Consider the following 27,557-nt stretch of genomic DNA (forward strand, 5'->3'; position numbering starts at 1 on the left):
GATGATATCGGAAATATCGGTAGTCCAAAAAAATATCGATAGTCCAAAAACACGGAAATTTCGATGGAAATATCGGGATATTATGGATATTTTAGACCATGCTCAAAAGTAAGACTCTGTCAGTAAAATATTATGCAAAAAATATCAGGCGACGGAGGGTTTATTGAGAACCATTTTGAGAGTCACTTTCGTAATTTTTTTTTTCTTTTCTGAGCAAAAAGTATTAACACTCGAAGTTTTAACTTTAACTTTTAAAAAATCCGGTCCATCCAAATCGTGCCCAACCTACTACTGAAAATGCTTTGATTCCAGAAAAAGTTTGAATTAAGCACGCAATGGATTTAATAATAAGACATGAACATTAAAACAATTCACCACTTGTTGTTGTAATTAAACCAACCAAACTATGACAATGTATGTTTTGCATTAGAGAAGGCCTTAGGCCCTTAATAATAACAAAAACGGTTGTTTACTTCAGGAGCTGTTAACTATTACTCGGGTCATATTTTGATCCCTATTTTGATTTATTCTAAACAACGAGGAAGGATATTTAAATTTGGATATAGAACGAAAAGCACGCTGCTATAAAATATACTTTGGTTAAGTTCAGATATGTGTCAAAGTTGTGACTTATAAAACTAAACAAAAAGGGAAAATAACTCAATACAAGAGGAATTTGCTAGTACATGATCTAAATCAAATTATTCATTGTAGGCTTGATTGCAGCCACATTGGTTGAAGTATATTTGTTCACCCATGCAACAAGGTTTGAATCTCCATCGTTGTAATTAAGATAAATTTAAAGTAAAGCATCACTTTGTATAAAAAAAATAATTCAGTTATCATTAGGCCAAAATCCTTGCACATTTGAGGAGGCCAAAATCCTTCACACCTCAGAATCGCAATGCTTATACCTTCTTCAACTTCAAAATTAGGAACAACTTTTTGAATTGATCAAATTGCGATCCCTCACAACTTTGATTTTTCGTTTTTTGAGTCAAATACAAGCACCTTTGAATTTTGGTCAACAATGTATTCAGTTCATCGATCACTATTGACATGTAATCATATCATATGTTAAACAACACAACCTCAATTTAAAATATGATCATGTGCTTCACAGATGATCACGTATTTCTCAATTGCGCAATTTTGACAAAATTGGCAAAAAAAAATCGACACTATATATTAAATCAAATTCAAATACCAAATACCACGAATTTTAATTCAGTTACAAAACTTCAATTGACCAATAATTTAAGGCCGATTTCTGTAATTTAATCTTTTACAAAAAGTTAGGGCCAAATAGTTACATTTCATAAATCCCAAGGTGAAAATTGTAATTTAGCCTAAATTTTAATCTCAATCGTGCGCTCCCCACCTCACCTATAAACAAAGTTGCATCCCTCTAGGGTTTTACTTCTCAGCGCGCAGCCTCAACACAGTACAGTCGCTCGCCGCCGTCTCTTCTTCTTCCTCCAGCCGCCGCCGCCTCCCTCCGCAACCGCAACCATGGTAATTCTCCCTCCAGCTAATTTTCTGTTTGTTTCCCGAGAAACCGAAAAGAAAGAGAACGTTGAATTTGTTGTATCTGCAGATCATTTCTGAGAAGAATCGTCGGGAGATCTCCAAGTACCTGTTCCAAGAGGGAGTTTGCTACGCGAAGAAGGACTATAACTTGGCGAAGCATCCCGACATCGACGTCCCAAATCTGCAGGTGATTAAGCTGATGCAGAGCTTCAAGTCCAAGGAGTATGTGAGGGAGACGTTTGCTTGGATGCACTACTACTGGTACCTTACCAATGACGGTATCGAGTTCTTGAGGACTTATCTCAATCTCCCTTCTGAGATTGTCCCTGCTACTCTCAAGAAGCAGGCCAAGCCTCCTGGCCGCCCCATGGGCCCCTCCGGTGACCGCCCCCGGTAATTCGCTTATTGATTTATGTTGATGGAATTGTTTATGGTAGAATTGCGAAATGTCGAAATGCTTATGTTGATGGATTTGTTGGTATTAGGAAGTTGTTAATTTGATTGATTAAATTGATACATTGCTCATTTTTGGTTTAGAGATTCTGCAATAAACTGCAATTGAGTGAAATGTGAGTGGGGTTTAATGGATGATTGAAGCATATTTTTTTGGTTGGGTTTTAACGAAATCACGACACGTTTGAATCAAAACACAACACATTTGAATCTAATATTGGTCATGTAGGAAGAAGTTAATTTTAACAGCATTGCAACGCATTTGAATCTTTGTTAATTATTCCACCAATTAACTGTGACAGATTTGAGCTTCCTTTTCTAGTCTATTTGTTGAATGTTTTATTGGGTTGGAATTTAATGTTTGGTTTGGTGATGGTGTGAACAGTGGCCCATCTCGCTTTGATGGAGAACGCAGATTCGGTGGTGACAGGGATGGGTACCGTGGAGGACCTCGTGCACCTGGTGGTGACTTTGGGGACAAGGGTGGAGCTCCTGCTGATTATAGGCCTTCTTTTGGGGTAATTTCCTTGTTGCGAATTAATTTGTTTTGTATTTTACTCTAAGGTTCTGTTTGTGTTTACCATTTGTCGGATATGGGATCAATTTCACTTCTATATGTCAACTGAAAAAAAATCACTACTCGTGGAATCGCAAAGCTGTTTTCTGTCTGATACTATCGAGCTTTTTACCGATGACTTGATAAGTGTTGCATGACTAGACAGTTTGGTCACTTTGGGAATAACATGCATCAGTGTTTTTTCTGTGTAGTGTAGAAGCAGTGCCCTATCTTTCCTTCTTGTTAGGTGTCAGTGTTAAAGCGCTTCATATGAAAACCTCTTAACTCATCTTTCTCTTTGCTGTCTGTATTTTCAGGGTCCCGGTGGAAGGCCTGGCTTTGGTCGTGGAGCTGGTGGTTTTGGTGCAGGCCCGGCTAGCTCTAATCAATCTTAAATGAATGGATGTTGAGATGATGACATTTTGTATTTGGAGACAATAGCGGTTTTGCTTAATTGTTCAAGTGTCTACAACATTGTCGGATTTTCATCGATGTTTACTTTATTCTACTTTGTTTTTGAACGGCACCTTGAAACATATTTTCTTTCGGTCATCTATCAACAAAGTGCCACAATCGCGACTGACTAGAAAGGTAAGAACTAAGAACTCCAACCTATTTGATGCTTCTTTTGGCCAAATACGACATACAAGTGACACTTGCACTACAAGCAACTCGAGGGAAATGGGTTCTACCAAGAAACTATGGATAAGTACATACAAGTGAGACTTGCAGTACAAGTAACTAGGGATGGGCAATGGTTATGACGGGCGGCTAATCGTTGTTATTTACCTATAACCGTTTATATTCATGCCCGCATAACCGTTTACCCGTTAGATAATTGCCTAAACAGTTATATCCATACCTATAACCGTTTATAAACAGTTAACCATACTTATAACTGCGTACCCATTTAACCGTAACTGTATACCCGTTTATCCATTTTTTTAACCTATTTACCCCTTTTTGCACCTATTTACATATTTTTTTTAACCGTAACCGTATACAACTCCAATAATTGAAATAATAAAAACGAACGATAGTTTTAATCAATCAAGGTAATATAAATTCAGACTTCTTCTTCCACGACTTCCCTAATTTTAATTGAAAATCAAAATTACTGATTATTCAGTTTATGCAACAACAAAAAATCACTGAATAAAAAAAAATCTCTAAAAATTAGTCTTTAGTCTACACAATATTTTCAATCAGAATATTCAGCCTTCCCTAATTTTAATTGGCTCAATCCGTACTATGACTTCCCTAATTTTCAATCAAAAAATTTAAACAATACCCTGCATCACTAAACCCAAAAAATAAGAGATTTTCAATAAATTAAGAGTAAATTGTAGCTATGGTCCCTTAACTTTAACTCAATTAGAGCAATGGTCCCTCAACTTACAAATTAGGTTTTTTGTTTTTTTAATTTTATATATCTATTAAAATAAACGGGTAAACGGATAACCGTTATAACTGCAGTTAGTATCCATAACCGTTCATTTAAATTTTACGGGTAAACGGTTATACCCATAACCATTTAATTATCTAAACGGTTACCCATAACCGTAACCGCGAAATTTAAATGGACGGATAACCACGGTTACCCATAACCGATGGGTATTTGCCCATCCCTACGAGTAACCGGAGGGAAATGGTTCTGCCAAGAAACCATGGATAAGCTTTTGCCATTGGTTATTGGTCGAGCCACTGGAATGGAACGATATAAAGTCTTTGGAGATCTTTCATCCCACTTGAAACAGTTTTTGCCGTCGTTGGCCCTTCTTTCACTAATGATGCCGTTTTTTAGTAGTTCCGCAAGGGACCGTACTCCTTATTGCTTGTGCTTGCTTGTGCTAGCTTTTCGCTCTCAAGTTTTCGCTCTCAAGTTAACGGTGATTATTTGGTACTTGTATCAAATTAGGCTGCCCATTATCTAACTTAGCCGAACTCTCCTTCTCCTTAGTGTAAAAATATCAATGTACTCAAAAGTAAACGGTCTATCTAAAGCAAACCAAAGCACAAGGACGATAAGTTTGCCGTTTGAAGCGCTACTAGCACAGGGCATCTTGTCCAGGCCCAAGTGTTAATTTAGGGTTTTGCCATATGGTTATCATTCTACTTGCTTTATGAAGGATTTTACCCCTGAAAATCAAAAGGGAAGGTCTTTATCATATAATGACCAACAAATGTAAACAGATTTTAAGATTAATGTATAAATTCTACCACATCCCTCTCAAAATTTCAACGTAAAATAGACCGATCTCATACAACTTCGGATACACAAACTTTGAAGAACCCTGAAACGAACTGAGCTTGAAAGCACTGAGATTCTCCCAAAACAAGACTGGTTCACAAAATGTTCCACTTTCCTGCCAACGCCTGGCAAATCATCGTGATACAATATGCCGCACTCAAGGGATAACCAGATACTGCAAGAGTTGACAAATAAGATGCTGCATTAAATTTCACAATACAGAATGTAGCAAGCAACGTACAGTTGACAAAATAAAAAAGAGAAGTTTTAAGGTCAAAAGCAAGGCATGAAATGCAACCGGACTCCAAGGCTAGAAAATGGCGGTAAAACGATTGCACAAACAAATCTAACGATGGTCAACACTCTGGTCATCAGTTTTTCATTCAAGAGAGGTACTGCAACACTAAAAATAAAGGAGTTCACATTTTCAACTAACATAAACATTGATTGCGTGCCAGTAAATGTACAGTCATGTGCTTGGATACAAAACTCGGTCTGATCATAATGTTTAGTAGGAAGCTTGAATTCAGCCCAGCCTGACCATCATGCTTAGTACGACGCTCGAATTCAAGTGATATCTAAAATTTTAGATAAATAGTTAAGTTTCTTTAATAAAATGTTAGTATGGATGAATATTTTTATTTGGAAATCGGATGAAAGGGGATAAATAAATGAATTTCAAATATGTAATTGTACTTGGTCATTTCAAACGTTTACATTGTATCTAGCCATTTCAGTACTTTGTATCTACAGTATTTTTACGCTCTTCCATATAATGTAGTCTTGCCAAAATTCTAATCATCTCTCTAAATCCTTCCATCAAATCCTAACCGTGGTTCTTTAAACTTTGTAGTCAAACTGAACAAAAGCTTCCATCCATTAACCCCGATACAGGGGATGAGAAATAGACCTAAAAAATTAAATATTATACTGATGAAAAGCAAGGACATACTTGAAATGAAATCCTCAATATAGTCTGTCTCAACTTTCCCATGAGCCATCGCACCAACCTGAAAATACAGTATTAGAATAGCTCCAAGTGAAAACAGATAATATTCAAATATAAGGCCAATGCATTAGTTTCACGCATACCACAAAAACAAAGTCCGCACTGTTTTCAGAACTAGCAACATAATTCTGTATGTTTACCAATTTTTCTGAACTGTATGAGAAGCCTGGAATGCAAGAATACATCTTCAGTTTTCAAGATAGATATGACATAATGGTTGGCGAGAGTGTAGCATAAGGGTTGTCTTTTAGTCCACTCACCTATTTTACGAGAGTTGACAGGTAAATACTGTGTCACAGGGTTCTTTATCACACGCATAAGTTTCTCACGCTTACCAACAGCAGATATACTCAGTTTTTGTAGCAGCTGCACTGCAAGATGGTTGGCAGGATTAAAATGACAAAATGGCCTTCAGAAAAAGTAAATAACAGTGTTGCTTTGCATAGGAATTAGACGACAGATGAACTTACACATGACACCAGCGAACCGCTTAAATGTTCTCGGAATACGAACATATGGCTTAACTTCAATTAGAACACCTGCTGCAGTTCTCACATACACGTTTCGCAACCTCCCAGCTTTATTAATTGGGCTATCTAAAACCATAAGGAGAGCCTGCAGACTTTGATAGTTAGAATCACATAACACTTCTGTAACTTAAATCAGTTATTTTAATTTTTTTTCCAAAACTGATAGTTACTTTCTTCTTCTTTTTTTATAATTAAAATCCATCGATTAAAGGAATCAAAGACAGCAAACCGAGGACAAGAAGTCCTGTACGCTAAAGAACTCCTGAAAGAAAGCTAGAAAAAGAAGCACACAGAAAAAAAATACATCTAGAATAACAGAGCAAAGCACTAGGAAGCAGCAGCTTTGAAACACGCTCCAAAAATCTGACAATTCTGAAACCAAAAACTCAACCCTCTCCAACAAGTATTCCTTCTCCTCCTCCCTCAAACCATCAAACACCCTCCTTCACTTGAGACACCGCATCCCACGACGGCCTTGCTGCCACACCTTCTAACAAAAGTTTCCTCATCTAACCAGAACGCCTCTAATTCATTTCATGTAACGGCCAGCAATATAATGCCAATTCAATTTTGAAACAGCTACTTTATGCAGTTCAGAGTTTATCCTATCTTATATAGTAGAGCTTAAACCAAACTTTTTTTGTAGCGACGAGTGGACATAAATTTACTCCATATATACAAGTGTCATGGAATACAACAAATAAGTAACCAATTAGCCAGAGTTTGCTAACCTGATGAAGGATATCCGGCCGGTAAAGAGCAGGATCCTTGTTGTTCTTCCTCAGGAAATTTGAGTGCTCGTCAGAATTCAATAGCTGATAAGTCTGCCAGCAAAAAACAAGTTACAAAAAATTGAGAGAGATGCAAGAGTTGAAAGAAAGCAAAAGGGTTAGACCAACACTGAAGAAACAAACAAAAACCCAAATATTAAAAGCCCTAAATACCCATTTATCAGTTCCTACAAACAATTAACTATAAAATAATAGAAATAGCAATGAAAAATCAAACCTTTCCAACTTTGGCAACTTCCAGAGAAGCTTTCTCGAGGATGAAGATAGCACCAGGTCCGTTCTTGGGGTTAATCTCTGCTGGGGCCATTGGAATACCCTCGAGCTCAATTGGGTTACCCTTCCTTTCTTCTGCTTCATTTCCTTTGCTCCGCTTCTTATCGGCTTCCTCTGTCTCTGTTTCTTCTGGTTCTGCTGCCGGTGCTGCTGCTTCTTCTTCTTCCTCTGCTCTGTCGTATACATCTGCCTTCTTCTTTCGCTTCTTTCCCTTCACTGCATACGGCCTCACCATTTTTGTAGCTCAAACTCGCGGTTTATCAGCTTCCCCGAGACTGAGGTCGCCAGAATATATGGCTTGATTGGAGAGTATTGTATTGGCAGTGAGAAAGTGAGAGTTTGGAGATGACGATTATCACACGTTTAGGGTTTAGGGCAACATGTGATGTCGAGCTCAAACATTTTGGGCTTGTATGATTTTGATGATAGGCCCAAATCTATATGGGGATTAGTTGTGGGGCCATGCCATAGAAAACTTTTATCGATATGTACTGTCTATTTTTCAAGTTGCAACCTATGAATCATTCTTGCAAAGTATTAGATAAGTCCGAAATATTTGAGGCATCTAATTGAGTTGAAAGAAATTCACGAATACTATATTTAAAGAAACATTGAAATTTCATCATAGCAAATAAATGGGCAAATTGTTTCGGATTAAATTGAAATTTTTCATAGATGGTCTATGAATCGAGACTTATAAAATAGACAGTTATGATAGTTGAATTTTGATAATCCTCATTTAAAAAAAAATAGAGATCCATTCATTTAAAGAGCCTGGATGACACACATCGATCAAGATCAAGGCATACTGACCGTCACATGGGAGTGACGTAACCATGTGCACAGTACGGAAGGGATAAAGATAGCAAATATACGAATAATTGAAAACCAAATTACTAGTGTGCACTACTAAACAGAAAGTGATAGGAGTTAGTTACAACAGTAACACTCCTAATCAGAGCATAAATTCTAGGTGCAGTCCAGTAGGACAAGTACTAGTTACAGAGTACTAGGAATGTCCTACTATTATTCAAATAGGTCAGAATTGTCGAAGATCTCGAGCCACCAACATCAATCTTACTTAGAACCTGAAGGGGTGCAAAACAGAAAACGTGAGTGGGCAAAAACAAATGTTTAACAAAACCATTTCATTTATCATCATAACTAACCCCTCGTTGTAAAACATGTATAATTTTCCCATAATCAAGATGTAAGCATATACATATATATATATATATATATATATATATATATATATCTGAAATCATAACCATTCAATTCATGCTTCACATAATCATTTTCATATGTATGCCATGCCGAAATTTAACAAGTAAACAATCCAGGTAAGAATGATTTCATAGAAGTACGATATATTAGCCGGAACCCCTGTGGTAGTCTGTACGGCTGAATTCATAGCTCAAACTCAATCTAGTCGGAGTCACTACCATGACCTATACGGCAATATACTGCACAAGAGTCAAAACCAAATGCAAAGGTCTGTACGACGATAATGGGTGTAATATAATTATGCTCAATACTACTCTCACATAATAGCCGGGCGATAAATTGCTAGTCACCTACGAGTCGGAATCACTTATAGTGGTATGTACGACAAGACTGTGCACCTAAATTGGATCCAATGTGAGCATATGATGCGGGAGGTGACATAATAAACAGGCTTGTATTTCATATCTCTGGCTAAATCACAATCACCCTAAGTGCAGTTTTATGAGCTCAACAATATTCAATCATATATCACATAGACAATCAACATGTTCATCTCATTTATTGAATGGCTGCATCTAACCTCGCCTTAGACTGCCTACGTACCCTAAACAGAGATCAAGCTATTCGTAGTTCACCTAAACCAAACATAACTTACTTGCACTTACCTGTGACTGCACAGCACCACAATTATATATATATATATATATATATATATGCAACCATGAAATGCATATTCAGAATATAAAGGCATTTGGCATATTATTACAAAGCATACTTTCATTTAAAACACATTTCAGGGAAATATATCAAGTATATACTTATATACTGAAAACAAACGCCCACTCACTGATATGTCGACGGGTCGTAACCCCCGAGTCGCCCGTGGATACGCTCATCCTCGGAATAAGTCTCACCTATATGCGAATTAACTATAAAAACGTTATTTTAAAGTACATATACGAAACTAGCTAATAACTTCTCATACATTGCTTAATTTGGGTATATGAATATACCACAGTGATCTACGCAACCTCACGAACATTGATATTTTTAGAAAAATTTAACTATGGCTCACGCACCCTCATGCGTCGGGGAGGGCATGGCCTTACGCGCGGCCCACGCGCATCATCTTCAACCTCCAGACACTGGAACTGTTCACCGGTACCGGATTCTGGGCAGACCTTCAAACTCACTATTCTCTTTTGTTTCTAAACAATTTTTCATGCAATTGGTACCAAAATGAAGCTAGGGACATCTACAATCACGTTATACTACTTTTAAGCCTTGAATTCCACTAGAATCTACCTGAGGAAGCTCGATAATCCGATCGACTTGAAAAGCTTCGATCTTGGCCCTCCGACGTCCAAACTCTTCCAATGAACTACCCCAAGGCTCGTGAGGACCTCCTTAAGCCTTATATGAGCTTAGAACTCCCTGAAAATCGAAGAATAAAAGTTGCATGAACAATGCATGGAATCAGACTTTGTGGTTCTACGTGAAATCAAAGGTAACCTTACCTATTTTTGGTACCTTTGAACTCACGAGGACCTTAGGACACACAATGGTACCATTTTCAACCTTGATTTGCAAGGTTTGGGGTGTTATTGCCCTTGTCCGTACGTATGATGAGGAAGAGAGAGAGAGTGAGAGTCCGAGAGAGGTGAGAGGACACGGGGGAGAGGAGAGAGGGAGAGTGTGTGTGGCCTAGGATTGGTCAACCACCAAAAGAAAACATAACTTAATCCTAATTGGTTCCAAACAATTAGGATTTAAGTATATTAACCCAAAGCTACCCTTAAACCACATTACACAACTAACGTTGAAGGGTATTTTCGTCAATTCACACCGTTGATAAATATATATTTGGGACGGGCTGTGACACTAGAAACATAAGTAGTGTTATAAAGAGAATTAAAAAGCCTAATGAGTAATTCCCATGTGAGATTGAAAATTTAAGAAATTTCAGAACGTCCAACCAGACCATAGCTTTGTTAGAATGTAATGGAAGATGATCGACACAACGCACCTGTACAACGCCCAAACCACAGTCCATGGCCTACATATCCAAATTTGAACATTGAATACTACTTTAAAAAAATGAAAGAAAACAAGTGTGCCAAAAATAGGACGGTGGTTCTACGCTAGTGTCATGCATTCAATGCGACGAGCACTCAATACTTTGCGGCAATCGAAGCAGTCTTGAATTTTGATCCTGATTTGACTTCCAGTAGCCATGAGTTGACGATGTACAAAGAAATAGTTGATGATGTACAAAGAATGATTCAAAATCATGTAAAAGCTTCCAAGCATCATGATTGCACCATTATGTGAGATAAATGGTCGGATGGAAAACGTAGGAGTCTAGTCAAATTTCTTGTCAACACCTTGAGGGTGTGTTTGTTTCACGTTCTTAGGTGGGATTGGACTAGGTGTGAACTAGGGGACTTGTTAGCTCGTCTAAGTTAGTCCTCCGCCGAACCATGGGATTGCTAAGAACCTTACTAAGCGCTTCCTTCTTGACGTGATTTGGTGAGAGCATGCTTTGTTTCCTTCCTTCTCTTTGGAATCCCAATCGGTCTATGAATCTCACTACAAATCTGAACTCGAGAACCTTGATTTCACCAACAATACAAGAATTCTTTGTCTCGTGGTCACTCGGTTTTCCACATCTTCTCTTACTGTTCAAAGCTTATACAAACAAGAGGACAATCTAGTTGCTATGTTTTCCTTCAAAGAACGGTAACTATGCAAAATTTCGTGAAGCAATGACAATTAAGAATTTTCTTCTGGATCAAGGGTCCATACTTGTTCGTATCAACAATTTATTAAGCATACATGTATATTAATAGCCATATACACAAAATCTTATAGTTGTTAAATACATTTGTTTATGTATATTTCATTTCAACGATGAAATTTAAATATTAAGTAGAAAGTAGTGATTCTACACCACTTAGTATCACTTGTAAGTTAGAGGTTTTAGGTTTAATTCTCCCCAATCACATTATTATGGCTTGCCCCTTGTGAGGTTTAACCCACTCTCTCACCTCTAGTGTAGATAATATCGTTTGTTAAAAACAAAAATTAGTGGTGATTCTACAACACCAAGTTCACATGATTAGAGTCTAATATGACATATAATTTGGATTATTTATCACTCATACTCACATTAGGAAAAAGAACGAAAGTAAACAATTATAACCTGTGAAACCTACCCAACCAAAACCGCCATAAAATAGTTTGCGTGGGTGGTTTGCCCAATTTATTGGGTGGAAATAGGTTCGAATAATGTCAATTGAGTTGGACAACGAGTTGAAGTCGAACGCTACCAAATGATCCATTGCCCACCCCTAGTAGGGAGTGGGCTCTTTGGCGCTTTGAATCCTAGACTCCTCACCCTCCTAATGAGCTAAGTTTTCTCCCTATTTCTTTCCAAGTTTTAGTGAAGGGAGCTGGAAATTGGATTTGAGATGATGAGATGAATCTAACGTGAATACGAAGCAATAAAAATGGCGCGCGGCGGTGAGGTTCAAGAAGTGTTTCTTCTCTGCTTCAGTATAACTCAGCAACAAGAGAGCAATCAGTTAGAGCTTGAAACACCCAGGTCGACCTTAAGAGGTTGCCGAAAAATGACAAATTGCCGGGAAAGCTGCAGGGAGGGGAAGTTGACAAAGCTCGTTCAGCCATCACGGTGGCTCCAATGAGGACACTAATAAGCACTTGTTAATGATAAATCTAATATTACATTCATTAAATAGTAACTAGATGTTCATTAAACAGCACACAAGAGGCACTGGCTAATGATAAATCAATCTCTAATATAATCATAAGCAACTTATGGATTTATTTTTGTTCATGACCACTCTTTGCAGCAGCAAGCTGCTTCTTAAGGCCGAGGACCTCTACTCCTTTTGAAGCTAACAGGTCCTTTAGCTTGACTGTAGCCTCCTCATACTTCCTGTTCATGTGATTGGACTCGTCTAGAGCGTCCTTGTATCTACTTCGGAAGGCATCTAACTTTGCTTGTGCCCCTCGAAGCCTCATTCGGAGCTTTGCTTTGTCTATGCTGTTTTCAACTTGATCCTGACCAAAGTATAGTAGGCCAAATTAAGGACGCAGCAAAGAAAGATTATATTACTTGCGATACTTCTTTTCTTTCTTTTCTTGAGAGGAAACAACTACGCATGAAAGTTTTAGATTTGAATTCCGACTCCACATGAAATTTTACTTTCATTTTTTTGCTTATTCCCTATGGTTATACGTCACTCTTAATGCAACCGTTGTGAAGAAGTTAAACACTTGTGGTAAACCCCATTAGCAATTAAGGATCAAATCAAACTTCCATTAGTTTTCCATTAAAAGGGGGCTTAAAATTGTCATTTCAAACAATTCAAGTAACTCAGAAGCCAAGTGCATTAGAGTTTGAGAAGGCCGTTCGCTGACCACAGAGTTGGGGACTCACTAATTTATTGAAATTGGTATTTCATGTACATTGAGAGGCTTGAGGCCTGGTGTAATCACCCTAAACATAGTTCTGAATGGGTTTTGCAAGATGAGGAGTATTGAAGATGCTTTAAAGACGCTAAACAACATGATGGTGGACAAGTTTTTTGCGCCAGAGTAGGATCAAATAGAACAGACTAAGAGGTTTTGGGATGATGTTATTTGGCTATCACAGAATCACAGAATCACAGAAACACAGCAACTTTGTATATGCTGCTATTATCAAAGGGATTTACCTTCAAGGGACGTTAGATCAAGCATGTCATTTAATTTAGGAGTGAGTAGATGCTGGGGTCTTCTCATATCTTTATAGACATGTGATTAATGCTTCTGTATATTAGTATGAAGAAGGAAGGAAGCATATGAACTTGCAAGAGAGATGGAAGAAACGAACTGAAAACAGAAATCTGAAAATACGGTTCAATTTAAGCCTCAAGCCTCCGAATTTCCATCAAATCCTAATTTCAAACACCTCAACTGTATTATGCGAACGACCATCCCAAACTGGTACAACATATGAAGTTAATTGTTTGAAAATGATGATATTAACCCCTTTACTAACGGAAGACTAATAGAATTTGGATTTAGACCTTAATTGTTAACAAGGTTCACCACAAGGGTCACCTTAGAATTGGGCTCTCACCACAGGGGGACCACAAAAAAAATTTGGCCAAATTTTTTTTAGAGATTTCTTGACTTCATTTGGAGCTGATGGATCTTAATATCCAGACGGTTAACCGGACCCAATTGTTGAAACTCAGCTGTATACTATTGTTTATCTTTATGACTACAAATATAGCAACTACAAATTCAAGTATATAAGCACTTACTTTGTGAGTCTTTAACTCCATGCTTGATATTCTCCTTTTCAGTTCCTCGACTTGAAACTTTGCCTCCAACAACTGATATTAAGTTCATCATTATATGAGACAACTCTCAAACAATAAGTACCACTGAGAAAAAAGAACTTTTCAGTCACCTACCAAATCATTATAACGTTTATTAAGACTTTCTTCTTCAATTGCAAGTTTCTGGTGCTCTTGGATCTGAGTCACTAGATTATCCCTTTCAATTGACAAAACATGGAGCTGGTTGTTGAGACTCTGTAGACAAAAACCAATGAATCAAACATATTGAATAAATTTCAAGAATAAATGTTAGTTTCTTCCCTACTACTAACTACTATACTTTTTCCCTGAACATTATGTACTGTTTCAAAAAGAACAGAAATGGAGATATTACCTGGTGGTCATTTGAAAGTTCGGATAACTCTTTTATTTGAATCAACAAGCCTTCTCTTTCTTTACTCAGACAACTGAGCTCCTTCCGAAGCACATTCACCTCCTCATAATCATTAATTCCGCACGTCCCCAAGTTTGAGCTCAACAACTAAATGGTTTACAAGTAATTTTAAAAAAGAAAAAGCGCATACCAACAAATGATAAATACGTGTAATAATACCAATGTTTTAAAAGGCTCGCCTCAGGGCGTGCCTAGGTGCCCTGTGAGGCTGGGCTTGAGGGTTCCCGCCTCTATTTTGAGGGAGTGGCCGGAAGGTGCCGGAAGGCGTCGCCGGAGCCGCCTAGGCGCATCTCAAGGGATTTTTTTTTTCTCCCAAATCCAAATTTTGGGTAGGGTTTTAACTACCTCATACCTCTTCCTTGCACTATCATCTCTTTGCCTTGTTTTCTGATTTTTATTTTTTATACAATGGATGTGTGTGCCTTCTACGTGCATTGTTATATGTATGCTCATTGTGCTTTTCATCCTCTATTTTATATATATATATATATATATATATATATATATATATATATATATATATAATATATGTATATATATGTGTGTATATGTATTTATAATATATGTGTGTGCTCAGGGTGATTATTGATTAATAATCTTCTTTTTTTTAATATAATATGTGTACGCTCAGTGTATATATTAAAAAATTTAGGTCCTGTGAGGCTTTGCCTCATGCCTCACGCCTCAGGCCTAGGTTGGGCCATCCCTCGGACGCCTCGCCCACGCCTTACGCTTTTAATACATTGAATAATACCAAACAGTATTTTGAGACGAAGCAAAAAACTCACTTCTTGAGACTCTTTGCTCAGAATATCATCTATACTCTCACCACTATTCAGTTGATCAATCCCCAAAGGCTTCTCCACGCTGCAACAGAAGTATAATAAAATAATAATATTTTGGTCTTCCAGATATTCACAACTTTGACGTTCAGATTCAAGACATTCATTGGATCAAAAAGAAAAAAAAAAAAGATTCAAGACATTCTAATACATCCAGCAGGGGAAAAAAGGAGTAACATTCTAATACATCCAGCAGGGGAAAAAGGAGTAATTTACACCCGATGGTAGAAAATAACAGGAGCAGAAATATTTTGGCAAGCAGAAACGTTGTCCTAAGCCTGCCGGATAAATAGAATGACAAGCCCTTAACGGGGGAACATGAGTTTCTAGGGAATCGGTCAGCATAAATCAAGCTAACAACACCCATTACCCAACCCCAACAGAGCAGCAGAAGAAACCAGCCCATATAAACTGCGTACTGGTTTCTGAAAGTTGAGGCATATAATTCAAGATTTATAGATTAGAAGACGTATGCTATCTTTATCTTTTATTAGAAGGGTGGGCTGAAACTTCAGAATAAAAAAGAAAAGTTTGCTGGAAAAGGACCATGATCAATTGTGACATATATGCATGCATAGCAAAGATTAGACAATGACCAAGATGGTGTGAAACGGTGGCAAAGCCATAATTTCATCACCAAACCCAGTCAAGCAGCTCAGTTCAAGCACTGAGAGCTGCAAAAATACTAGACCTTTTGCTGCACCACAGAGAGAGAGAGAGAGAGAGAGAGAGATCGCCACCAATGGTACCCAAGACCAAATAATATTTAAGACGTAAGTAAAGTGGAGAAAAAAGGAGGGAAAGGAAACTGAAACAAACCTGAATGTCTTCTGTCCAGCTGTTTCCTCGCAACAAGTTAAACTTTCCCTTAGGACCTTGCACTCTTGTCTACAAGAGTCCAACTCATTCCTCACCTAACAGTTTGACATAATTGCAACCAATAATCAATAAGAAATACCGCAGGTTTTGAACATTCTATATCACAATTATATGCATCTCCAACAGGAAAAGACCAACCACAATAGTTGTGAATATACTTGAACAAATGGTCAAAATATCGTTCCTAATCGTAATAACCAAATGGGAGAAACAAAATTGAAATGTTTAGACAGGCAATTTAAATAAAGAGAATCTTTTGTGACACCACAGCCAAGGCTTCAAGAAAGAAGTTCGGCAGGAGAGAATCAAACTGAGGGTGCTACAATAAGGTCAATTCAATGAGTGGGAAAGAACAGTGAAACTTAATGGCCAAATTTACGCAGTTTTCTCTCGAAGGCCATATCGAAGACTAGCAAGGAAACTCTTCATAGTGTACACAAGAGCGGAGATGAAGACCACCTCAGATATTTCCCTTGTTAATGATGTAATCTCCATGTTGTATAACTTTGATTTCTCTTCCATTGCTTCAATGGAAGCCTTCTCCTTAGCTGACCATATTGCTCTTTCCTCCTCCATTTCCAAAAGGGAATCTGTAAGTTGCTGCAAATGAAAGATACAAATCAAATGAGCAACTATGCACCAAGAACCAGTTACACACACAAGCTCAAATAAGAGCTGATATTTTTATTTTATAATATAGGAAAAATTACTGCCCAAATTTAGGCTACCATCGCCAAGTCTTCCTTTTCTTCAGTGAACATTTTAATGGAACCTTCCATCTTTTGCTGCTCAAATGTAGATTCTTCTAACCTCTGCTTCTGGATATACAGAAAGGTAACAACGAAAAATAAGAACAAAATCACATAATAAAGACACTAGCCATTTATTCATGGAAATGAAAGTAGAAAAAGACTTGGGTTAGTGTGAAAGAGAAACAAAGACAAGCTTACCAGGGCCAAAAGCTCTTCCTGCAAAGCTTCCAGTTCCAAGTTTGATGTGCTCAGTTTTTCAGACAGGTTTTCTAATTCAGATGCTAAAGCATCATTGGTGGACATAGCGTCTTCTTTTTCCCTGTATACAGCTGATAACTCTTCTTCTAGAGAATTAATCTTTGTCTCCGTTTCAAAAGCATAAACTTCCATCTTTTTGTATTCTTCCTGAAAAACAGAAAAGACCAAAAAAAAGAGTTATCATCATTAAAATACTTAACAAAACTATGTGCTACCTATATTTTATCCAAATGAGGCTAAAATGCTTAAGTCGAGTAACTTAAAGACCAAAGAACATAACAAGTAAATTCATGGAAATTTTACTTTAAAACCTCAACAAAATATTTACTATTCTCTTGTAGCATTGACAATTATTTTCTTTTCGTATAAGTTGCTCGTCAATTCAGCATATTGACATGTAAAGCTAAAATAACTTGCATGTTGTGTTACCAACATGATGCATAGTAAAGGAGCAGAAACTAGACATAATTTTCAGCACCTGCAATGTCTGTTCGAAGGCAAGGTTTTTTGCTCTTTTAGGATCCGATGTCTTCAAACCCTTATCATTAACTGAATCACGCCTTCTACCAGCAAGTGACTCACGTTTGTTCATGTCACGTTCAAGAAGAGAGTTCTGACTCTGCAATCGTTTTATTTCTCGTTCAGCAGATGCTTTTTCACCCTGCAAATAGGCGAATGTGTTGTAAAGTGAAGGGCTGTGATTTAATGATATCAATGACCAGAGCCAAAGGCACATAGTATCAAACCTCCAGTTTGGTTTTCTCTTGTATGGCATTCTTCAGCTTACACTCTGTCTCTTTCAACTTCATTCTTGTTTTTTCAACATCTTTGCGCAGATTTTCCTTTTCCTTGGCCAAAGAACAAGATGATAAACCTGATATTTCTTTTTCAAGGACTTGTATATGAGAAATATATTCTCCCTTTTCCAAATCCTGTTGTTCCAACATTTCCTGAAATAATAATCAGAGAAAAGGACTTACTAATGATACTAATAATGGTAAGAATATTGCTTTAAAAAATGATAGCGATATAATGCCAACATAAAAACTTACCCTCAAAGACTGTTCGGAATTTTGAGTCTGCAGTTTCAGTTCTTCTATCTGGTTCTGAAGATCAACTGATTGATTGTACAAAAGGAACTGCATACCATATATTAATACAGTTTTTTAATGTGGTCTGGAAGTAAAAAATTTCAGGATGTCTCACATAAGTAAAGTTATAACCTAACCTTTTCAGTCTCAAGTCCAGAAACTTTCTGCATCATGTAAGAGTTTAACTTCTCATGGTCACTGATAATTGTTTTTTGTTTCAAGGAGAATTCACACATTAAAGACTTGAAATCCTGCATTACAATGAAATCAGGCCATATAATGGTAAAAAAGAATTCAAGAGTTCACAGAATAAAGACCACAGCAGCTTCAGAAAATAAATCAATATCACCTAAGATAACATCTTGAGACATCTACAAACTATTTCTTTTGACAAGTATTAGAATATAAGAAAAGTCATTATAAGATGATGCTTCAGAAATACTCACTAGGAATGTATCGAATAGCACAGAGAAACTCTTAGAGACCTCATCCAAAACTGAAGATACACTTTCAATTGCTATTTCTGAGCTTTGAACTTCCAATATTATTTCTTGGACCCCCTTTGCAAGCTCGATCACAAAGTCAGAACTTCCATCCTAGATGAAGCTATTGAAAGTTAGCCGCATATACTTTAAAAGAGAACATGTATACTCAACCAAATCTACAGTATGAACACTATACAAGTTTTGAGTAATAGATACTAATGATCGTCACAGAGATTAACACAAAAGAAGGAGATCGTACATCAACTTTTGTTACAGATTCATTCCAAGTACGTTGATCACGAGCTACCCTGGCCTCCTCACGTGCAACTTGAAGCTCTTCATAGAGCTGTTTACATTTAAAAAGACATGCCGATTTTAAAATTATGAGACAGAAGGAACATCTTAATAACAGATCTAAACAATTAGAACAGAGAAATGAGTTCTCTAGATCTTTCTAACCAAGAAACCATGGAGCAGGTAGTGAGCGGGCATATGCACATACATAAAACGGTAACTTAAAACAGATACAACAATTTGACTTCATGTATTATACCCTACGGCTGAAAGCTCAAAAGATTTGATCATTTTTAAAGGCTGTGTTTTTGAAACAGGCTCTTGTGAGTCTGACAAGAGAGAATATACAAGGCAGTTTTACCTAAAATACTTTCAGCTGATAGCCTGTCAAATATATATAGCCCTTCACACAGGGAACCCCACTCAACTGTAGCTAGTCCATATTGTCATATTGACATGCACACGCGTATAAAGGTATGTAGTATATACAGATATGGAGGCATATTGAGTGGTGGAGAGAGAGAGAGAGAGAGAGCTATCAAAGGTGCTTTAAGTTCTTAAAATGAACTGAATATGATTTTCTTTTTCTTTTTGTTATTGCAGGTGGGTGGTGCTAATAAGCTTGAAGCTTAAGTTTGTAGCAGATTAGCGCTAAAATATATATAAAATAAAAATAAAAACCATGCAATTGACTGTCAATGCAATTATTGACATAAACATTTAAACCTACTAAGATCCCAAAAACTTCCTGAAGAGTAGCTCTCTAAACGAATTGATGAAGCTGCTCATAGATTAAAATCTATTCACACGTTTATATAGAACAACTGACTAACATAAACTATGATTACCTCGTCAAACTTCTCCCGGGCACAAATGTTTTGCTCAGTTGCCAGCTCAACCACACTATTCAGATTTTGCTGGCTTGAAGACTTCTCTGTTTCAAGCATCTTAATCTGCAAGTAAAGAACAGACAAAATGTCAAAACGAATAAAAATTCAATTAGAAAGATACTGAATTATCAGAAGTTTAACGTGCATAACAGATTAAAAATCAAGGACCCTAGAAAAAAAATTCCGTTTTAAAGAAATAAAGAGCAAGAGAATTACCTGTTCTTGAAGTCGCTTAATCACAAGAATAACCTCTGGCTCTCTTAAACTACCGTTATTGTCCCCATTAATGGTACCTTTATTGAGGAAAGACTTGGAGTAATCATTATACATTGCTCCAGATAACATATCAGCCTCAGCGAGCTTCCGTGTCAAGCAATCAATTTGTATCTCACTCAAAGTTCTCTAAATGAGGTAAAGATTAGTATAGAGTGTAAAAACATTTGATGATGCATTCAGGGGCAGAAACAGTTATATATAGGAACCTGAGTTTCATATTTGATAAGCAAATCTTCGTATTCTGCTTGCAGATCTCCTAATTCATTGTCCTGTCATACAATGGAGATTAAAATTGTGGGTTGCCTAAGGTTCAGTATGGCAAAATGTAATAGAAATGGTACAAACCAAGGGTAAGCTTTTCGTCCTGGGTGGCACTTTTCTCCTATTAGTAACATGTAACAAAGCACATGGATCAGGAAGAGCACAGTCCTCCAACATGATACAATTACTTTCTTCGTCTTCTTTGCAAGACTCATTCTCAGAAACTTCAATCTCATGCACCAGTTCTTCAAAAGGAAGAAGTGGTCCGATGTCACGCTTCAGTCTCATAGGTTTTGCAGCAGATGCCTTCGACTGGATGGTGGATGGCACCTGAAATGCAGGAAAGTAATTATAATAATAAATTAAATATAGCTTAAACTTATCGCACAACCGGATGATAGACATGTTCAGAAAATTCAGGGACCACATCAACACAGATAACAAAAGCACGTGAGATGTATTTGGAGCAGCCTGTCTCTTATCCTAATCCAGATTAGGCAATATAAGTCACAAATAAAAACTAAACAAGTTTTTACAATGGAATCCAGCCAGATGATAGATATGCATAGCGTTATATGAAAGTATTACCTTATTCTGACTAAGGAATGTCACAAAAGTATTTTAAATTCTACTTTGTATGAGGAAAAGGTTCAACTCCACAAACTGTGATGTTCACTCCTTAAGATTGACTGCAGATTCTTTTCCTAATTTCCAGCTCTATTTGGGGCCATATCCATCACATGCCATCACTTTTCTAGATGGTAACACTTTCTCCTGTTTCCTATGAAAGAGTTTGGAAGATTATGCTGGAAATAGAGGGGAGGAAATATCTTTTTAGGCTTCAGTATGTTCTGTATCACTTGATGCATATGAGGATGTTTCTGCTGTAGTTAGATGTTGAAGCTTGAAACAGGGTGGTTAGATCTTAGATTCAGTGGGCCATCTTGTCCAATCTTTTGTGTAATCTCCTTTTCCTTTACCAAAACATATTTCCTATCAAAATTAAGAAATTTCCACAGCTGTATTATTTGGGGAAGATTAAAATTTCCATGATTGCACATTGGTGGTGAAAATCTTGGTAGATAAGCTTTGCATTGATTTGTTCAGTATAAAATGCAAATAAAATTACACTTCCAGTAAGTACCACCAACAGTGTCCAGTTTTTACTTATTTTGCATTCTGCAATAAACTAAACACACAATAAGCAACACAGGGCAAGAATAAATCTTTCATGAATGTATTAAAAATTGGTATTTGTAATCAAATTTAACATGAGAATTAATAATCATATACACTTAGTAAGAATAAAGTATTACCTCTCCCAAAGTCTCCCTTGCAAGTTTACCTGGACACCAAGTATCACGCCTCTTCTCCTGCAGAAACCAACTGGAAAACTTTACTAGAACCAGAGAGAAGGAGAACAAAAGATAGATAGACAGACAAACAGGGAGGGACAAGTTATAGATGTACACATGGTCCGGATACTGTCACCTTCAGTAACGGGAAAGCCGGAAAGGGCCTAAAACAAATTTTTCAAAGAAAAGTCACATAACCTGAGTTCCACTGAAACACAAGGAAATCTATTGGAAAATCTCCTAATTTAGCTACTTATATGCTGCAGGATTGCCCAGATTATGCATCACCATGACTTGTATAATTGTATTTCCACTAAAAAAATAGTATTTAATCGTCATTGGTTACTTGACCCGTATAACTTCTTTTGCACAGCATTTCCTCCTCACACATGGGACTAATGTACATAACAAAGGTTATCTACATACATACCTGCCCAAAGAAGTAAAGGATCAAAGATAATGACTGATACAATCTTCTTTTTCTGTTCCATTGCTTGAGGGTTATTTATTTTTCCAGGACTGCTTTTTACCAATTAAACCCTTTTCCAGCAGAGCTAGTAACAAAATCAGTTCCTCCATCTCAAAGTCATGTAAGTTCCTTCTGAATGATGAATCCCAACTAAATTGAATTGTTAGGACCTATTTGATCCCAACAATTGTTGAGATTGTTTGACAGATTCCAATGCCTCTGAACTCATAAACTGATCTGTCAACACTTCCTCCCGAAACCTGACCCTTTCTCCCGAAACCTGACCCTTTCTCCATCCTTAACATCAATTTACAGGGCACTCTGAAAAACTACCACAACCTGGTGAAAAATGTTTTTTCTGTTGGGTTTTTTCCAGCCCATGATAAGTTGTCCTACGTCTATAAGGAATTATAGTCTTAGAGGATTAAATTGTTTTCCCAATTGGAGTTGTTTTCTCAATAGGAGAAGGATTCATAACTAGATTCCAATTAGGATTAATAATCCTTATTGAAGAAGACCTTTATTATGTCTATATAAAGGGTACTAGTTTTGAATTGGAGGGAGCAAAACAATAAATTGTATACCACTCAAGGGATTAGAGTGAGAGAATATTGTAAAGTGTGTGCGAGAGAAAAGAAAAGAAAAGAGAGAGTGTATTTCTTGTTCTTGTTCTTTCAGGTTTTTCGTCAAGTCCTAGTTCTAGAGATTTGGCAAGATTATTGGTTGTACTCATTATTGATATAGTGAAAGATTGTTGTTGCTGTCCCATGGACATAGGCACACATTGCCGAACCACGTAAATTCTTGGTGTTATTTATCTTGGTTATTTGTTTTTCGATTTCCGGAGTTTGTTCTATTTTTCTCATTCTTAAACTCGATATTCTCAACATTTTCATGCTTACGACTTGACCCACAACTGTGTCCCATCCATTTCCTTGGATTCCATCCCACATACCCTACCCCTCCACCCATCCCCATTACCGAACAATGCTTTGTTTATTTATTTATTTCTGTTTTGGTTACCTCTCCCTAATCCCCCTGTCTTTGTATATGAAGATTAACTAATCTTATCTCATTGACAACGATACATTATAACATCAAGCATATATTTTGTGTTTATAGATAACGGAAGTTTGAACTTTGAAGCTGTTATTCTCATTTTCATAACAATAAAATTAGGAAACAAAACATATATATGGACATCAAAACTCATTATACAGAAGTTGGAAATGAAAGATAATTAATCATCATGCAAACCTTTTTCAAGCGGTCGCGATTCTCATCTCTATTTGAATACAACACCATTGAACTCAGGTTCTCAATTTTCTTAGCTTGTTGTTGCACCATCTTCTCTCTTTCTGCTTGGGCTTTCTTTTCCTCCTCCAACTCCAAAGCTATACGCTCCCTCTCTAACTCAGTCTGCACAGAAAGTATGCATATTCCAGAATACACTTGCATTCAACTAATTACACTAAACATAAAGTGTATATTTCCAAACCTGCAATAACGTATTTCGCAGATTGAGGATTTCCTCTGCCCAATGTTCTGAATGAGATTCCTGAAACATGCCGAATATTTAAATTCCTTTATTTTACGTTGACAATCTATATTTATAATGATTATCATACATGAGTGACGACAACTAAAATAAAAGAAAAATCAACCTGCAATTTCGCTCGAAGCTCCTCAATTTCTTTCTTTTGACGCTTGAGAAGAGCAGCATCTGTTAGAATCTGCCAGGAAGGACATACGTTGAAATAATAACAATTAAAACATATGATAGACATAAAAGAACAATTCCTATTTCCAACAGATACAAACTTAGGAGAATCTGAAAGTGAACATTCAAAATTAACCCAAGGAAGATTGCAACAAATAAAGTGAGTAGAAAACCTCATTGACATGAGCACAATTCGTGACACGTAATGCTCTACTTGCAAATTGGAGACTGCTTTTAGTCTCATCTGCATGAATCTGACATAAAACAAAGGTATGAGAAACCAAGAAGAACACACAAATGTAATATTGAAAAGTTAAAAGAAAATTCATCCCACAAAACGCACATTATTTGGTCTGAAAACAGATTCAAAGAACCGACCATAGAAAGGAAGTAGCCAGACATCCAGATATACAAAAACATATCCACATATGCAAATTTTTACATATCCAAGCAATGTGCAAAAAGGGGCAGATCTGGAACTCACTTGACCTTACACTGCCATATGCTTTAGGACTGTAGTGGTGGTTGGTTCTGGTTTCTGGGGTTGGTTGGGTTATTCCTCAGTCACCCTTGGATATTCTTGGTGAAATGTTTAAGACTTCTGGGGTTGAAAGGAAAGAAAGAATATAGTGGAACTGTATTTTGGTAGTTTTGTCAGACAGAAATACAAACTTTGGGATGAAAGAAAGAATTGTAGGGAAAAAGCAAAGTCACATTTGGGGTACATATGAGTAGGTTTTTTTATTTAGATGACAGAGTTATAGTTTGGTTTTGTTTTTTCTATGAAATTATCACAATGATGGTGACCTGGGTGCACAGAGTCTTGTTTCTTGTATTTTGATTGCTATTAATAAAGCTTGGTTCCCACTAAAAAGGACTATAGGAAACATTACTTGTGCAAGCGTGATGTTGCATATTATAGCTGTGTTTGCATTTCCACCCAAAGCAGGTTGCAATATGCGCGTAAGTTTGCTATCTCGATATGGGACATGTCCCCTGCATCATATATTGAGGAAGGTCAATCTATGTATAGAGATATATACACTTATGATCCAACAAATGCAGAACCTACCCTTGACTCTCAGCACCTTCACTCAGTTTTTTAATGACAGTTCCCAAAGTCATAAGGCTTTTATTGATATGGGAACCCTCTTTGAGCCGAACACCTTCTGCACCAGTTTTTGCAGCACGTTCTGAACCAGCTAGGTCCACTAAATTCTAGAAACAAAAGAATATTTATGAAAATTAGAAATAGAACAAAAGAAAGCATTTGATCCATAATAAAATAGGAGGAAAGGAAAAAAGAAAGATATACTGATTTTGACAGAAACATACCAGAACTGAAACACGGACCGCATCACAAGAATTAGCAATATCTTCACCTTCATGTTTATCTCGGCTTTCAATTATCTATTTAAAGCATAATAATAATAACCATGAGCCACATAAGATGTATAATCTAAATGACAATCAACAATGGTAAGAATGTAGAAGTATACCATGCGGAAAATAGTGTGGGACCTACTACTGTACAGATTCATATTTGTCTCTCCGATATGCCGATGAGCTGAAATTTAAAAAAATAAAAGCGTCAAAATAGTTTCAAATGGCTGATATATTTAATAGATAGTGCACACAAAAACTAGGGCAACCCATAGCTCCTTTGTTTCAGGTGAAAGGGAGGGATTGAGAGTGTGCGGTGTTTTATGGAGAGTGTCTCTACATGTATGGCTGTGTGTGTGAAGGTGTGAGACTGAGTCAAAGACAAGCCTAAAGATTGTATTGATAGAAGTTCAGAGAGACAAAGAATTCGAAGAAAAGAAAAAGCCGAGAGATGGAATGATTTTGGAAACTAACTACAGTACTTGCAGTTCATACATTCTTTAATCCTAATTGCATACCAAACAGAAGTACAAAAGTGATAGCTAATCCGTTTAGGGAGAACTTAATAACTCTTGAAAAGTACTTTAATACAGATGAATACATATGAAACTGTAAAAAGTAATTACACTCTCCAAACTCCATGAGATCAAGGACTTGCTCTGGAGAGGCAACAATTTCTTCTCGCAATCCAGCAACATATATCCCTCGCTGTATTCATAAAAGGAAACGGAACTTTCAGTTACTTAAGTACCGATAAACTATCATAATAATTACCATATAGTAAATTCAATACCTCTAGACTTTCATGAATTTGCAACTTTCGATGCTCAGGAGCCAACAAATCATTTATGTCCTCATTATAGATCTCCATATAAGACATTCGTAATAGGAATTCCCGATCCACATCCTGAAATCAAGAAATAACTTGAAGTGTACAAGTCTCAGCTACAAAAACGATAACGAAATCGCAGTTTGATTGACCTAAGTATGCCAATTACCAAAGTGTATTAATGAATATTACTAGAAGTGTGCACAACAGTTTTCTGCAGCCAAGAACTGAAATGATAAGATAATTTCTAGGCATATAAAACGTAATCATATAAGTTTGAACGAACATTTTAAGCGTTAGAACTCGCACCTTGTTTGGTCAGAGAAATTTTAGATATTAATTACTTTGCAATTTACAGTGTTACCAATAATTCATACCAAATTACACATTTGACAATCCAACCAAAGTACCTCTTGAATAATGTCGAACATATCGCGCACTGCAAGAGGAATCACCCCCGGTTCAGTAGCCGAGCCTCGAATGGTGTGAGTTTTCCCACTGTTAGTTTGCCCATATGCAAACACGGTTCCTACAAACAAATAAGCAAAAAGGGAAAAAAAATTAAGTGAAAATTCAAAATAAATAAATAAAAATACCATTATTTAAATTGGGAATATTGAAGGTACCATTGAAGCCGCGAACCGCGGCGGCGACTATATCTTTGGTTTTTGATTCATAGACCTCGAAGGTCTTACAATCTTCACCGAAAATTCGATCTACAAACCCAAACCCAAACAAAACAAATCTATGTAAATTGGAGAAAGAGAAGACATCTAACCCAGGAAATTGAAAAGTTCAGAGGAGAGAGAGAGGATTGAGTTGGTACCGAATTCGAACTTGGAGTAGTTGGGGATGGCGATGGAGTTGCCGGAGATGCGCCAAGGGCTGGTCTTGGCGTCTTCGGCTGAGAGCGGCCGAGCACGCACAGTGACGTGAATTCTCTCCATTCTCTCTGGCTCTGCAGAATTAGGTGGCGGTTTGCTGCAATTATGGCGGTTTTCAAATGCTCATTTGGGTTTTGCTTTTGGGTGCTCTGGCTGTTTTTTCCCGCCTCTGTGTGCTTTGGAAGTGGGAGAAGACAACGCTGCTAAATTACGGAAATAGGCTTCTCGAAAAGCATTCGCTAGAAATAAACAAAAAAAAATTAGCTCAGTTCCTAGCTTACAAGAGATTTTTCAGTGTGATCGACACACGAGGTAGTATATCACGTGTCACTAATTATACAAATGGTCGAATTTGTGTGTTAAAAATTTAATAACTTAAAATATAAAATTTTCCACCACTTACATAAAAACACGTGGTGTACCATCCGTGTTCCCGTTACAATGAAAAATTTATCCTAGCTCAC

At 37.0% G+C, this 27,557-nt stretch overlaps 3 protein-coding genes across 3 annotated transcripts; 1 reads left to right on the plus strand and 2 right to left on the minus strand.

Moving 5' to 3' along the window:
- Positions 1–1,265: 1,265 nt before the first annotated feature.
- LOC103454577 (small ribosomal subunit protein eS10z-like) lies at positions 1,266–3,065 on the plus strand. Its single transcript, XM_008394177.3, has 4 exons — positions 1,266–1,515; positions 1,598–1,923; positions 2,369–2,501; positions 2,857–3,065. The coding sequence occupies exons 1-4, from the start codon at positions 1,513–1,515 to the stop codon at positions 2,932–2,934; spliced, it is 540 nt and encodes a 179-aa protein (XP_008392399.1). The 5' UTR covers positions 1,266–1,512; the 3' UTR covers positions 2,935–3,065.
- A 1,620-nt stretch (positions 3,066–4,685) lies between these two features.
- LOC103454576 (uncharacterized) lies at positions 4,686–7,804 on the minus strand. Its single transcript, XM_070812341.1, has 7 exons — positions 7,338–7,804; positions 7,061–7,153; positions 6,270–6,414; positions 6,060–6,170; positions 5,883–5,965; positions 5,743–5,800; positions 4,686–4,965 (listed from the first exon to the last, which is right to left on the minus strand). The coding sequence occupies exons 1-7, from the start codon at positions 7,626–7,628 to the stop codon at positions 4,886–4,888; spliced, it is 861 nt and encodes a 286-aa protein (XP_070668442.1). The 5' UTR covers positions 7,629–7,804; the 3' UTR covers positions 4,686–4,885.
- Positions 7,805–12,340: 4,536 nt separating this feature from the next.
- On the minus strand, positions 12,341–27,344 carry LOC103454575 (kinesin-like protein KIN-7O). The gene is made up of 33 exons (XM_008394175.4): positions 27,036–27,344; positions 26,836–26,925; positions 26,620–26,738; positions 26,174–26,287; positions 26,007–26,088; positions 25,497–25,564; positions 25,333–25,407; positions 25,070–25,215; positions 24,891–24,993; positions 24,171–24,251; positions 23,942–24,010; positions 23,776–23,835; positions 23,535–23,696; positions 21,770–21,826; positions 20,538–20,783; positions 20,399–20,461; positions 20,133–20,318; positions 19,875–19,979; positions 18,992–19,078; positions 18,694–18,843; positions 18,385–18,498; positions 18,209–18,295; positions 17,903–18,106; positions 17,635–17,817; positions 17,097–17,303; positions 16,875–16,964; positions 16,606–16,746; positions 16,087–16,181; positions 15,214–15,292; positions 14,366–14,512; positions 14,107–14,226; positions 13,954–14,025; positions 12,341–12,703 (listed from the first exon to the last, which is right to left on the minus strand). The coding sequence occupies exons 1-33, from the start codon at positions 27,154–27,156 to the stop codon at positions 12,464–12,466; spliced, it is 3,963 nt and encodes a 1,320-aa protein (XP_008392397.3). The 5' UTR covers positions 27,157–27,344; the 3' UTR covers positions 12,341–12,463.
- Between the last annotated feature and the right edge of the window lie 213 nt (positions 27,345–27,557).

This window comes from Malus domestica, chromosome 14 (assembly GCF_042453785.1).
Source record: "Malus domestica chromosome 14, GDT2T_hap1".
NCBI classification, from domain to species: Eukaryota; Viridiplantae; Streptophyta; class Magnoliopsida; order Rosales; family Rosaceae; genus Malus; species Malus domestica.